This window comes from Nanorana parkeri, unplaced genomic scaffold (genome assembly GCF_000935625.1).
Source record: "Nanorana parkeri isolate BGI_ZX_2015 unplaced genomic scaffold, ASM93562v1 scaffold556, whole genome shotgun sequence".
Lineage (NCBI taxonomy): Eukaryota > Metazoa > Chordata > Amphibia > Anura > Dicroglossidae > Nanorana > Nanorana parkeri.
Window position 1 is genome coordinate 43360 of NW_017306824.1, and position 14861 is coordinate 58220.

The window sequence follows — 14861 nt, forward strand, 5'->3', positions numbered from 1 at the left end:
GGGCTTCCTTTTTAGTAGTGGAGGGGGGGGGGGGCAATCCATGAATAATTTGCACTACTGTTTTTGGAATTTTCCTCTGTATTAGAAGGTGCAGTACTTCAGTTACATCCTTTTTGGTCCCAGAGATCGTGATGTCATCAATGTAGTGAAACACAACAACTTTCAAATTCAGAGTCCTCAACTCTCGGGGAGTCAGTCCATGATAAATCATTAGTGAATGAAGGTATCCCTGAGGAGGCATGGTGAAAGTGTACTGGTGGCCATTCTAAACAAAGACAAACTGGTCTTGAAACCCCAAGTCTATTGGGATTGAAAAGAAAGCATTAGCCAAGTCTATCATAGCATGAAATTCTCCTGCATCTTTTGCTATTTACTCAGTAACGGACATCAGAGAAGGTACAGCTGATTTCAATGGAGGAGTCACTTTGTTTAGACCTTTGTAATCCACAGTCATTCTGTAGGTCCCATTTGTTCTTTTTACTGAGAACACCGGAGCTGAGAAAGGGCTTACAGCAGGTCTAAGGTTCCCTGTTCTCATCAGTTTTTGAATAGTCTCCCCAATTTCCGTGTGGCCTGCTGTACTGCTGTAGACAGACTGGCTTCTCTGATGGAGGAATGTAGACAGGGGTCCATTTTGCATGACCTCTGACCACCACCCTTACCAGATACGCTTTGTGCGGATACCCAAATTTGAATTTACCCTGTTCAGTTGGGATTGACTGACCTTGAAGAACATCAATACTAAGAATATTTTCAGGCAATTCTGATACTAAAACATTTGTCTCAAATCCTGGTCCCTTACCAATAGCCATTTTCACCCGTGTCCTAATTGCTGGTGTGGTCTGCCCTCAGAAACTTTCTACATAAACCATTTCTCATTTGTGATGGCGTAGTTTCCGTGTAAAAGTGTGACATCAGCTCCAGTATCTACGAAAGCCATTACATGTTTCGGAAAAGAAGACTTCCCCCACCATATAGTGATAGGTGCATATTGGCATCCGTCTCCAGTTGTCACTCTTCTTACTACTGTCACCTTCCCTTAACAAAGAATAAGGAACCTCCCAGTTCCCCTTTCTAAACCTCCAACTCCTCATCAGGGTAAAGGAATTTAAGTTTGGGTTCTTGTTCAGTTTTGGGAATCAGTTTAGGACTAATGGGAGGGGTCTGTCCTTTCTCATCTCCTTCTCAGCGAAAGGTAGGCTAATGTTGTCATTAATGATGGTGTTTCTAACCCTGACAGTTTTCTCCACTAACTGTTTCCACATCTCCTGCCTTTAATAGGACCACCCACATTTGCCTTCTAGAGATAACTATTCTTGTTTTCTCTGTAGCCCCCATATTCCCTCCTGCTTTGTCATTCTTCTGTGTCTTTTTCTGCTTATTTGCCCCCTTTCTGAGTTCAACCTGATCTACTGCACCGACAGGTTTTGTTTTAGCTTCCTCCAGCTCCCCCAAATGGTTTAATAGTGTAGTGCCGTCATGGATCTTGTTGTTTAGTCCCAGTCTTCCCAGCAAGGACAATAAAGAGCCCTAAGATTAAATGTTGCAAACTTCATCGGCTTGGAGCACAGAGGAGACATGAATGGGCCCATATCCGGACCCATATATTCCGGCATCTTAGTCCTGTTATACAACCTCTCCTTACGTAACCCAGCAATACCCTCTCCCATTGTTCTCCACTAGGAGGTATTTTCCAGGTCACTAGGGCTAGTGTATACTCAGGATCATCTCATCTCTCACGAGGTCTAACAGTAAAAAATTCACAGTAAACTCTCGGACTTTGCACATGGTCTGGCACAATTGAGGATCATAGGTTAACACCCCCCATAGTTACTGCTTCTTTGCCTGACAAAAGAACACTGTCTGTCCCCTCATTCCACTAATGTAGGAGCCAACATAATAGGGGTTCCCTGGACTTCTGCTTCATGTCATTTCCTATGTTTAGTAATATGAGGTTGGGGATACTTTTTCTTTCCTACTGGATTACCATCATCATCAGTAATATCAAATGCTATTTCCTCATCCTCACTATCACCTGAGAAGAGTACAGTACATGCAGCATTTTTGCATAGCACAAGAAATAGAAAATACTAAGAAAAACTGTTTCATTTGGGTTTAGTACAAATCTGTAACAGCTGTTAGTTTATCTGATTCGTGTAGTAAAGTCAAGGAAGCTGACCCAGTAGTATTTAATGTACTTTTACTATACAACAAATGCTACTTACACAAAAATACTTTGTTATAGGTAAAGTGATAGATAAACATACAGGCTGCTAATACATACATACACATGCATACCCTACTCTAGCACTTGCAATGGTTTCTAAAGGGGATACACAAACAAAGTAATTTAGCTTCGGTTATTGCTGGTTTAAAAATGCCACAGGACTTCATGGCGATTAAGCGTTTTCAGGAAAATGGTTTCTTGTTGTGGCTTAGTGTTATCTGATGGCTTCTACCTATCTATCTTTATCCTAAATGCTAGTATTCACTCACATGAGGAATCCATGATTAGTCCAGACAACACAATCATATCTTTCTTACAACAGTGATTGAATGGTTACTGAAGTATCTTTGAAGCTGATAAACAGTGACCATAATTTTATGTTCACTACCATTCTGTCTTCCAGAGTCAACACCGGCCCAAAGCACCATCTGATTGTACATCCAGTTGCCCTTTTACACATCAAACATCGCATATTAAAGTGGCCTATGCTCAGAGAGACAACACTGATTATGCCAATCACTAACTACTTTTTTTTTCTAACCTTTTTTTCAAATATTTTATTTATTTTTTATAAACTTTTTCAAATGTTTTATTTATATATTTTTATGAAATACTTTTATTTTCTTACTTTACTGTTGGGTGCTTCGGTGAAATATCAGGGGTCTAAACAGACCCCTGACATTTCCCTTTTTAAAAAGAAAAAGAGATTGAACGTTCTGTGTGCTCAATCTCTTTTTCTGCAGCCCCTGTTATAATTGAACAGGAAGCCTCTATACCGAATGTAGCTGTTCATTTATAACTTGTGGCGATAGTATGTTTACCATGTCCACAATCATGAATGAACAGGAAGTGATGTAGATCATTGCCCATTCATTCATAATTGAGGACACAGTAAACATACTATGTCCGCAATTATTTACAAACACTCAGCGATCACTTATTGCTGAGTGTTTGTACCCGCTCTCCATCCTGGATCGGCTGTCACAGGAGGCTGAGCGGGCGGTGCGGGGGAAGGAGTCAACTGTCAGATCGAGATATCCTCCCCGCACTGCTCGGACAGCTTACTCCGGCCCCACACTGCTCTCCTGATCTGTAACAGGAGGCTGAGCGGGGCGGGAGGAGAGCCCTGCCTCTTGTGACATGCTGGCCGCTCTCCTCCATCGCACTGCTCGGCCTCCTGTGATAGTTTCTCTCATCCCTGCTGGACGCTGTGATGTGTCAGAGGAGACACAGAGCAGCGCCCAGCGTGGAGAAGAGAAACCAGGCATGCACTGCAATTTCGGCCGAAAGATGGCACTTTCAGCATTTTGCCAAATACAATAGACTACACACCTTTGTGGATTTTTCATGGTGGGTGCAAGCCATATTCTGAGTGGAAACTTTGCTGGAAATTTCTATCCCATTGCAACTTTACATTGTGTTAGTAGGCCCAGGTAGTGGCAGCACACATACAGTAGGTCACACTATTAGTTCTTACTAGGGATGCACAGATACTTTTCGAGTACCAGTGCAGATACTTGGCATTTTCATGAGAACTACCAGGGTTGCAGCGATTGCAGCTGGGACCGGGCTCTGGCGCTCCACCTCTGTCCTGAAATCATTAGTCTGTATTGTTTTAGAAAAATTGTCACATGACAATAAACAAAAATGTATCAGTACTCGTACTTGTAAGTACTCGGCAAGTACCAGTACTCGCTAAACTGGTATCTGTGCATCCCTTTATTTATAAAAACGAAATCATACATTAAAACAGAGATGTACAAATCCTGGGAGCTCCTCGTGCTCCTTACAAATGACAGCGGGCTCCTAATTTTTGAATTTTTCGCTAGTGTAGTCTTGGAGCTCAAAAGTATCGGTACATGTACTCGTACTTGTACCGAGTACTGTACTTGGTATCTGTGCAACAGAACTTCTTACTTTATCAGCAATGATGATTGAGTGGAGCTAGGTAGTCATATGGCTGTTTTGCTGTTCTTTTGTACTATATAGAAAACATGTAAAATAGTGTTCGATTTAGAACAGTGTGTAAATGCTTACAGCCTTGTATGGTGTATGTACAGTATATGTACAACTTTAAGTACTTTCATTTTATAAATAAAACTTGTGTACTTAGGATGTCTGTTGAAAGTTGGAGTGATTAGTTATTCAATGTAACTCTTCATTGCTAAGTGACATTGTACAGTCTGTACATGAGATCATAGTCCTCTTCTGTCATTTTATTGTAATTTAGCTGTAGCAAAGTCTAATGTTGAAAAAATACTTATTTCGTTTTTTGGGTTTTTTCATGTAATGTCTTATTTACCCCTTGTTGATTTTAATTAGTTCCTAAAGCCTCACTTTTCTTTTCTTTTGTTAGCTAGTTTGTTGTACACCAAAAACACAAATTTCACATATTTCATTAATTTTTTTGAATGTCTTGTATTTAAAAATACAATACAAAATGACACAATACAAAATAAAAATCCCAGCTTCTTTCATTTGTGAATAACTTCAGTGTGTAGCTTACTAGGGACATAATATGAACATTGTAATAAACTGGCTAAGCGGGAGAATAAAATGTGTACTTTTCATATGCAGAAACTCTAGTGGTTTTAAGCTATCACTGGAGCACTGTATCACTGTACAACAAGTTTGGGGTATTTTCTGTATTTTTTAGTTCCTTCTGCTTATCGAAAATAACTATTAAATTAAAATGAAAAGAAAGGCTTGTTTGAAAAAAATGGTGTCCATTGTGGTCTGTTTTTTGTGTTCCTAATATTTTCTCAGCATTTAATATTATATTGTTAGTAACTCTGCTAACCTGTTTTCAACTTACAGCTGACCCAGCGGTGAGACTGGATGGGAGCCCAATCTGCTGCTACTTTAACTTCAGCCCAAAAATCATGTTCACCAAGGTTGTAAAAGCTCAGCTATGGGTATATCTGCGACCTGTGCAGCACACCTCCACCGTCTACCTCCAGATTCTGCGTCTCAAGCCTGTAATGGATGAAGGCAGCAAACACATCCGAATTCGATCTCTGAAAATTGATTTGCACTCACGTACAGGCCATTGGCAAAGCATTGATTTCAAGCATGTACTGCAGAACTGGTTCAAACAGCCACACAACAATTGGGGCATTGAGATCAATGCCTTTGACCCAAATGGAAATGATCTTGCTGTCACCTCTCTTGGTCCTGGAGCAGAAGGGCTGGTAGGTACTTTTATTTTAAAACATTTCTTGATTTTAGTACAAAGCATAGCCAAAGATACTACGACTGGACTGCACCTATTTAGTAAGGTAGCTACATCTTTCATAAAGTTTGCTGTAAGTGCATTTGGCCATGTCTGGTGATTTCAGAACTTAGTTTTCTACTTTGTCTGTTGGGTTTATAAGTGGATACTGTCTTGGAGAAAAAGCTGGGTTTTCCATATTCATGTTCTGATTATTATCAGCTTATCATCTCTGACTGAACCTGAGCAATAAATGGACAACTTTAATATTAAGGTAAAATTAATTGGCAATTGTCAAAAAACCTACAAACAAATTATTAGCATTAGTATGAATGAATCATTTGATGATGATGATAAGTTTGGATAATGATAGTGAATGCATAAAACACTACTCTTGAGAACAGAGATTAAACTCTGGCATGTATAATATGAGTACTTACACACTATTTTTAGCATTTAGCAGTCAGTGCTCTTTTCTAAAAACATAGGACCTATTTACTCAATTAAATCAAATTAGGGAGCAAAAACCACGTAAAGTAGGGCAACTCCAAAAAGTGTGCAGTGCTTCTTTATCTTTTCCACATCTCCAGCAACTGTCAGGCAATAAAGGCTAGAGCTGATTGATTCATGTCGGGACCCTATACCATCTAGTTAACAACTTATAACTAGCTTCTTGATAAAAGTGAGGACTTATGGGTAAGGAAAACAATTTTATCATTCTGTTCAGGAGAGAAAGAGATTCCCAAGTCTGTTTCCCAACAGTAAACAAAGGGTAGCTTCTGCCCTTCCTCTGTAGAGTGAAGGAGATCATATCGTGTTGATATAATAAGTCTGATCGGGCCTTCCTCAGCGCACAAATTTTCAAACGGTGTAGCTTCATTTCTAAATGTCACAGGAGGTGGAAGAAAGCAAAGGTTAATTTTAATAAATCATGAAGTTCTTTTTCTAGACTTGACAAATTTTAAAAAGGTAATGAAACTTACTGAAGCTGCCTACGGAGACAACTAGTGAAGAAAATTGTTATTTTGCTTTCAGTTTAACTTTTTCTTCCTCTCAAGTGTTAACTCACAGTGCTTGTGTAATTAGCTTTGTTTGGTCTTCACTGTCTTGTTAATGTCCCTCATCAGAAATGTATCTTACACATGTTCCTCTTTCTTCATCACCATTGTCATGCATAAGACATTATCTTCTCACAGTTGCGCCTGGCTTTTCACTCCAAATTTCCCACGAGACCTCATCCCATATATCCCCACACACAGGGCTGTGCCGGAGAAGTGGACACTTTGGGTGCTGCAGTGGAAGGGCACATCTGGAACCCTGGACCCACTGTTCCTGCAGGTTACACCAAATCAGTGGCTCTCGTGGTATAATCTGTGGGGCTCCTGTTCTGTGTATCAGGAACACTAACAGCAGCCCCTTCCATTAAAAAGCTTCAATTGTGAGAAGAAAAAAAAGTTTGTTTTAATAAAAGTGTTTGAAACCTTATTAACCGATAGGTAACCCTAACCCTAATTGGTTCTTATTAGGGATGTTCAGATACCAATTACCATACTCGGTACAAGTACAGATACTTTTCAAGTTCCAAGACTAGACTAGAGAAAAATTCAAAACTTAGGAGGCAGCTGTCATTTTGAAGGAGCATACGGAGCTCCTGGGATTTGTGCAACCCTGTTTTAATAAATATTTTTTTTTATATATATTGTAACAAGGACACTCCACTGAAGACCGGAGGTGCAAGTACAATGCAGTTTATTTGCTTTCAAAACGATAGATAACACGAAATCCAACATAAAACTAGTTCTCGTAAAAATGCAAGTATCGGCACTGGTATCTGAACATCCCTAGTTCTTATTATCATGTTATTCATGCCTTCTCATTATTATTATCATGCCTTCCTCCTTTTTTTTTCCTTTAGCTTTTTTTTTGTATGTAAACCATTTTGTACACCTTTGTATTGCCACTTTAAAAAACACACCAAGTATGTTCATTTGTAAATAACTTCACCATGCTTTTTACAAAACTAATTTTAGTGAGAAAGCGACAAAATAAAATAATAGGGACCGAAAACAATGTACATTTTTATGAGCTATACGCTACATTTTCTACTATTTCCTTCTATAGTAAATTTCTATGGATACCACTAACCATCACTACTGTTAAATGCAAGTCATTCCCTAAAAAAAGGCAATAATATGAATTAAAATTATAGTTACGTCCTGAGTGGTGATGTAAAGTCAGAACATAATAAAATAAAATGTAATACTGTAATAATAAAAAAATAACTGCATTCATTTGTGTCTTTTATATCTGTCTGGAGGTCAGCATTAAATATGCTATGCTAAAAACTATTAAAAAACAGGATTCTCAAAGATATCCTTGCACCTTACTTTGGACACTTTCCTAATTGTGGGTTTCCCTCCCCTTTCGGAGACGGGGATCGCGCTAACAGACATACTTTGTGGGTCTATATCTCAGGTGAGCACCCCTCTGTGCACTTGCACTCACCAGGTGAAGATGGTGAAGGATTGAGAGAAACTCTGGGTTGTGGTCTCACAGGCATCTTCCAGATTGTGGATTCCTTTTTGTGTGTTTTTTTCCGCCACTTCTAAGAATTGTATCACATTGAACTCTGATGCTATATTGTTTGATTGATTGGGCTCGTTTTTCACATTTGTATGTTATTTGGATGTTCAGATTCTAGCATGTGACTATGAGTGCTCACTCACTGATATTATCATACTCATATGATTAGTCTTTACACACGTTTATATATATTATTTTATGTTCGATTATTAGCTTGGCACATTAGTGTCCCTATTGGATGATTTTCCCTCTATTTTGGCTAGAGTGGCAACTCAGAATATTTGATGTTTTCCTCCCTTTCAGTCCCAGTGACAAAAGAAACCAGGGCAAATAGAAAGAGGCAATCTCCAAAGTGGGGACACAGGCAGCAATAAAAACCCAATTGGGGTTCTAACTCTTCCCTTCTCTATCCAAAACCATGACTTTAGATACCCTTTAATATAAGTATAAATATATTTGATATTGTTTTACAAAATGTGCCAAAAAGACAGGTAACTCAGTGCGAGGTCAAGAAGATTTCCAAAAACTAAGGTTAAGGATGTACCTGTTATTTGAATTGTGTTATAAATAGCCTCATTGTTACATAAAAAATGTACAGTGCATTTGGTATATAAATGACCCCATCTCCATTAATCTTGTGTCATATTCAGTGCTTGAGTGATATATCCCATGCATTATACTGTGCCATGCTTATGAAGCCCATGTCTCTTATTCCTACAGCACCCATTTATGGAGTTGCGTGTGATGGAGAACAACAAGCGATCAAGGCGAAACCTGGGCCTTGACTGTGATGAACACTCCACTGAGTCGCGCTGCTGTCGATATCCACTAACTGTGGACTTTGAGGCATTTGGCTGGGACTGGATTATTGCTCCAAAACGATACAAAGCAAACTACTGTTCTGGCCAGTGCGAGTACATGTTCATGCAAAAATATCCCCACACTCATCTTGTTCAGCAAGCAAATCCACGGGGATCTGCTGGCCCTTGCTGTACCCCAACCAAAATGTCACCCATTAACATGCTGTATTTTAATGACAAGCAACAAATTATTTATGGCAAGATACCTGGAATGGTTGTTGACCGCTGTGGGTGTTCCTAAGACTTTGGTTCTTTTTCTTCTACCTACTTATCTTCAACTTCTTTCTTTCTCTCAAGGGTACAAGCAGACCAAAATTTGGTATTGGGTATAGTGCAGTCCTTGTGCTATCACTCCCTTTTCAAACCCTAGTTAAGAAGCTAGAGATTTGACACTTTTATATGTCCAAATTCTGCATTTAGTTAAGCGCTTGCAATGACTGCCATTGTCTTTACACATGGCCAATATGACAACACATATTTTTGGGTCCTTATGTAATCGCATAAAAACAAGTTTAGTGGCAGCTCAAATTATGATGTATCATATTGCACTAGATATCAGAGACCTGCCAACAGTAAGGCAGTTTGCAGTGAAAGATAATCCATTTTTACTGGAATCAGCTGCAAATGTAAAAGGTTTGAAGGGGATATATTCATTTCTAAGGTTTACTGCATCAATAAAATGCCTGCAAGTTGTTGGTTGCAAACTGGGGCCAAAAAGATCTGTTTTGCACTTGACAGCTGCTTGTTTTTGTAAGTGACTCCTTATGTTTTCTCAAGTACATAGCGTTGATTGCTTTGTGCTTTATGTTTTACTGCCTCTTCCATAACTGCTCTATACTTCTCTAATCACTGGAAATTCCCTCTTGCCTATGATGTTTAGCAACTCTTCCTTTAAAGGGAAGACTCCAGACTTTATACTCTGGGGTCTGTTGCCTGTATCTACTGCTCTGTGCAATAGAAAATGAAAAGCATAGACTAAATAAAAGGCCCCTTGAAGTATCTCTGTTGGCTAATCATACAGCTTGTTTGTCCTTTCCATTGAATCTCAGTCATATGCCTTACATAGCATATGAAAAGCATGTTTGCTGATGGCATAGGCCAGTGTCCACCATTAGTTAGAGTAAGCTTAAGACTTGAAAATGATATTACTGTTGGTACTCTGTCAAACAAAACAGTTTAGTGCTTGACCTGGATTTTCTTCCTCTAGCAGTGCAGTGAGTATGAAACCACAAGGTATTCTGGATTATCTTGGTGTTAATGCTTCTCAGGGATTGGCCTAACATCAGATTTGAGTGTTGTTCCTTGTTATTTATCTTTCCCTTTTTTAAAAGTTTTTTTTTTAGACAAAAATGTTGCGTAGGACAAAACACATTTCTGAAATCCAGGGACTGCCAGTAAAGATTTCAAGTAGACATCATGGATAAGCCATCATGTTTTAATTTAATTGCACTCTGACCATTTTTATCAGTATTATTCAAACTATCCACATTATTAAAGTCATAGCTGCTGTTAAAACTGACAGTGACAATTAGTTGCTGCTGGAAATTTTCATTGTATTCCACTAAATCCATTCCATCCTTTCTTGTCCAGGATACACAAATTAGATGATGTTGCACCACTTCATTATTAGCAAAAAAAACAAAAACGTTCCAGGTTTGGAAATATAATAGCTTTAAATCATTGATACATTCCTGATTGATCAATGATAAGATAGAAAGAGTCAATGAAGGTTAACTGAATCATTTGCCATCAACATCATTAATAGTTAAAAATAAGCTAGTGCTTGAAGTCCATATTTGTGCTACAATATCCAGTCCATCCTTCACAGTTACTGTTTTAGTGAAGCTAGGAAGACATTTACTCACCACATGAGGAATACATTAAATACATACTGTTATGCCTTAAGAACGGCTACATTTACACATTTGCAGACAGTTCACTAAATTGAAAAAAATACAGAGGAACAAATTCACAGCAAATCTTATAAGAGCAATAACATTTCAGATATTAGTACATGTATGGAATTATAGTGTGAGCAGAAGGGACCTTACTCATGTTTCATATTTCATTAATATAGGGAAGAAAATCATGGACTCTTAGTTTTGGCCTATTGCTATAGGAGAGATCTACCACGGATTTTTCTTCAGCAAAAGAGGTTCAAGAGATCCCCTTTGATATTTGAGGGATCAGTGGCACAATTTGCACTATAGGAGGTCTTTGGACCAGTGGAAGAAGAGATGCCATTTATTGTTCCTGTTTAGTCTCCAACAGGCTCCAGACTTGAAGGGACAGGTTGTCCACATGCTGTACATTCTGTCTAGGAGGCACTGCACTGTAAGCAACCACATGCATCAGAGCTGTACACCCAGGACTACTAGAGGCCCTTCCAAGCTGGGACTTGTTTATGTTTACCTGTGTGAGTGGGAGCAGATTGTAGCAGGTGTATTTAGGCTTGAGAAGAAGGGGTTGCTTTGTGCTGGAAGGTGATTAACTGCCATTAGAACAGCATGAAAACTAATGCCCAATTTAGGAGTGACAATATCCTTATACCAAATGCCATTTAAGCCCTGTGTTGCTGTGCAAGCCTCCACAAACTTTAATGGAGTATATCTGTCACAAACTTGACCTGATTGTGTGTATTCACTGAACAGCCATTGGCAGCTTCAAGCTTTGAGCTTCATTGTAACCATTATCGCTATCATTACATGGTGCTCTTATAGCTACATGCAAAAGCATACACCATTTACTGCACTTGCATTGGGCAGCTGGATACTAGATGGATTGTCTGTCTGTTCTTTCAAAAAAGAAGATACAAGTTGGAAATTTTCTTCTTTGTTGACCTATCCAAATAATATAACCCAACTGACTGTCATTGCTCGATGGCAGAGACTTTGAGGAGCCCGTGCTTATTAGCTGGACATTAGAACCTTTGCCTTATCAATGTGTGTGAATTTATGTGTAACTTTATGATACCTATATCTCCCTTACAGGATTGTTTATGAGAGCTGGTGTGACATGTTCTTATAAAAGGCTTTTGTGTTTAATTGGATGGAATGTTTAATGAATGTTGTTGGTCCTTCTACTCTTGGAGTTCATCCATAAAATGGAGGAAATTTGGTACTGTGAAATTCTATTGTTGCAAACATATATACCTTAAGCATAAACTGTTCCATTTGTATGTACAATTTGATTGATATTATTTAAAATATAAGCTATCGCAGGCACTGTGTGATCTCCAATCTTTGTCTCTCCAGATATGCAGAAATGGTCCATGAAAATGCAAAAAAAGGCTTTTTTTTTTATAATGTAAATAAAAAAATAGGTAATGTATTTAAAGCTATATGCAGTCATATGAACAAAATAACTGAATGTACAATGAATACATCATTTTAAAAAAATTCACATAATCAAATCCATGTAACCAACAGAGAAGTGCTTTGTTTCCCAAGTCATCCTCTGCTTCAAAGAAAGTATATCTAAAGCCCAAACTTTTTTTAGTTATGGAGTGGTCAGAGGTTTTGAACCTGTCAGGTTTTGTATTGTTGTCTGTATTGCTGTATCTGCTAAGGAGATTCACTTTCTTTATCTTGGTGACAACTGTCACATTAACAGTCACACATTTTGTATTGTCACCAAAACTGGAATAACGGAAAAATCTTTCATTGGGGAAACCCGTTTAAGTAACAACTGTCCAATGGGGCATTGTGCTCACATTAGATTTCTTTTCACTTCCTGTTGTGTGTACAGTACAGGAAATAAAGGGAACACTCCCTTATAGGACCCGGTTTACAACAAAAAATAAACAGGGTTTATAACCATTCCATTTTCTATCCAAAATGAAAAAAAAAGTTTGGGCTTTAGATATACTTTACCTATAAATATTTATACAGTGGTTGTTTTTTTAGATCTTCTTGATACCATCAGTAAAATAGTGTAACTTTTTAATTTATGTAACCACTTCAATTTCGACCTGGAAATATAAAGGCGTGCACTGTTGGAAGTCCCTGCGGAATGCATTAAGAAGAATATTAGATAATTATTAAAGTCATATATGGTGAAACTTCTGCACCAGTCAGTGGTTACTCTGCAGTAAATTGGTACCTTCCATGGTATGAATTTCCCAGCATAATTTCAATCTTTGATTTATATGTGTATATATTTGATCACATTCTATCACTATCACTTCCTTAATGACTGCCAGGGGAGAAGGCAGCCATCCTCTGTTGCTGCAGGTGACATCTTAAGAGTATATTGTGTAAATAGAACAGAAAACAAGGTAGACTATCAGGTAACTTTGCATGTTTGTGCTGAACTACCAGCTTGCATTTCTCTTTGGATTCAACAAAAAGATGATAGAATTGTGGCTTCCTACCTGAAATCTGAGCTGACAACTTCCACTGAAGACAGTTATTTCAAAAAGTCTACAGATTATATTTCATCTGTTGCACTACAGCTTTAAATATCTTATATAAACTGTATTTATCCTCTGTTTCATGCATTTTAAGCCTTGTAGTGGCTTATGTGCAGTATTTTGATGAAACAATCAATACCGGGGCGATAAGATTCACCTCTGGTCAAAATATGGATTGTGAGCACTACTGTTATGGGTGACCTTTTCAAGAGTATCAGTAATAAATGACTGGACAAGTTAAATTAGAGGCAATTGCTGAAAAGAGAATACTCACTGAAATTTCTGAAATATTTCTTGCATTTAATACTGCTGAGAACTGTCTTTATATTATTAGCCTTCCTTTTATCCCCTGCACACTAGAACTCAGACTGAGGGAAGGAGATTCAGCGCTGTCAGTATAACATGCTTTTTTACTCAGTAGAAGGTGGAGGGGATGGAGCTTAGGCAGCTTAGGCAGCATGACCTCATCATTGTGATGGTGCTCCTTCATGGTCCAATCAGCTGGCTGAGGATGTGGAGGAAAACAGGCTTTATTGATTACCTGTTTTGGTGAAATGAGGTCTCCTATCTATGACACATTGCAGAGGTGTGTGGATTACAAGATGTGGCTATTACACGTGTTTTAGCAGGTAAACTTGATATTTACATTTTGGTTGATGTTTAGCTTTAATTTTTTTAATGTTCTGGAATCATTTATGTCGTTAATATTACAGCTTGATAATGGCGAAGTTACAGTCAGATGGACCTCCTTCACATTGCCATTTGCCGGTTCTAAACACTGGTGTTTTTCAACCATTAAATATGGCATATCTGCGTTTTGAATGAAGGGTGCAATTTCCTGTTTTTAGCAGTCCAAATTCTTTTTCTAAACCTTTTGGTATTATATATAAGTAGAATGACTGTATTTCTGTTGGTAGGGGAGAACAATTCAGTCATCAGGCTCCTCATGCTGTGTATAAATGGTGTTACTTAAATATGTTTGTGTGCTTATTATTGTAAAATTCTTAAGTCATAGCACCAGCTCCTCCGTTTTTATAGACTTTGTTTTGTACAATAAAGTGCATTAATGTAGCCTAAATGTAGTCTTTTTGCCTTACTTTACACAGCTAGGTTATGGAACTATGAGCAACATACATGCAATAAAACAAAGGTCAGGAATGGGCATTGTTGAAGACATTCAGAAGTTCAGGGTAAAAACAACACTTCATGCAACAGATCACACATTTATATAGAGGCAGTGAACCATCGGATCAAACCTGTAGCCCTGTATTACAAGACAGACTGACACATAGTTAGGTAACAGCTGTAGGTACCTGCACATGTATTTGATCTTTTAGCAGAAAGCAGGGTGCTTTGGAAGGGAAGCAGCAATGTGTGGTTGCCGGCTCTAGCCCATTCCTTTCGCACATCGCGCCCTGCTATAGGTCCATCAATAGTATGGCTGGCTTTAATAACTAGAAGTAGGGCATCGGCGCTAGAAGGAAGAAGAACAGAGCCAGTGACCACGGTTGCTTTTCTAGGGTCAGGAGTTAGGGACCAGAGTATTTAGGGGGCAATTTATACTCAGAT

At 38.4% G+C, this 14861-nt stretch overlaps 1 protein-coding gene across 1 annotated transcript in view; it reads left to right on the forward strand.

The window, feature by feature from the left end:
* Positions 1-10457, forward strand: part of GDF11 (growth differentiation factor 11) — a 29476-nt gene extending 19019 nt beyond the window's left edge. The window contains exons 3-4 of the mRNA XM_018562018.1: positions 5015-5418; positions 8742-10457. Of these exons, the coding sequence (XP_018417520.1) occupies positions 5015-5418; positions 8742-9122 (785 nt within the window). The 3' untranslated portion in view covers positions 9123-10457. The remainder of the gene's footprint in view (positions 1-5014; positions 5419-8741) is intronic.
* The last annotated feature ends 4404 nt before the right edge of the window (positions 10458-14861 follow it).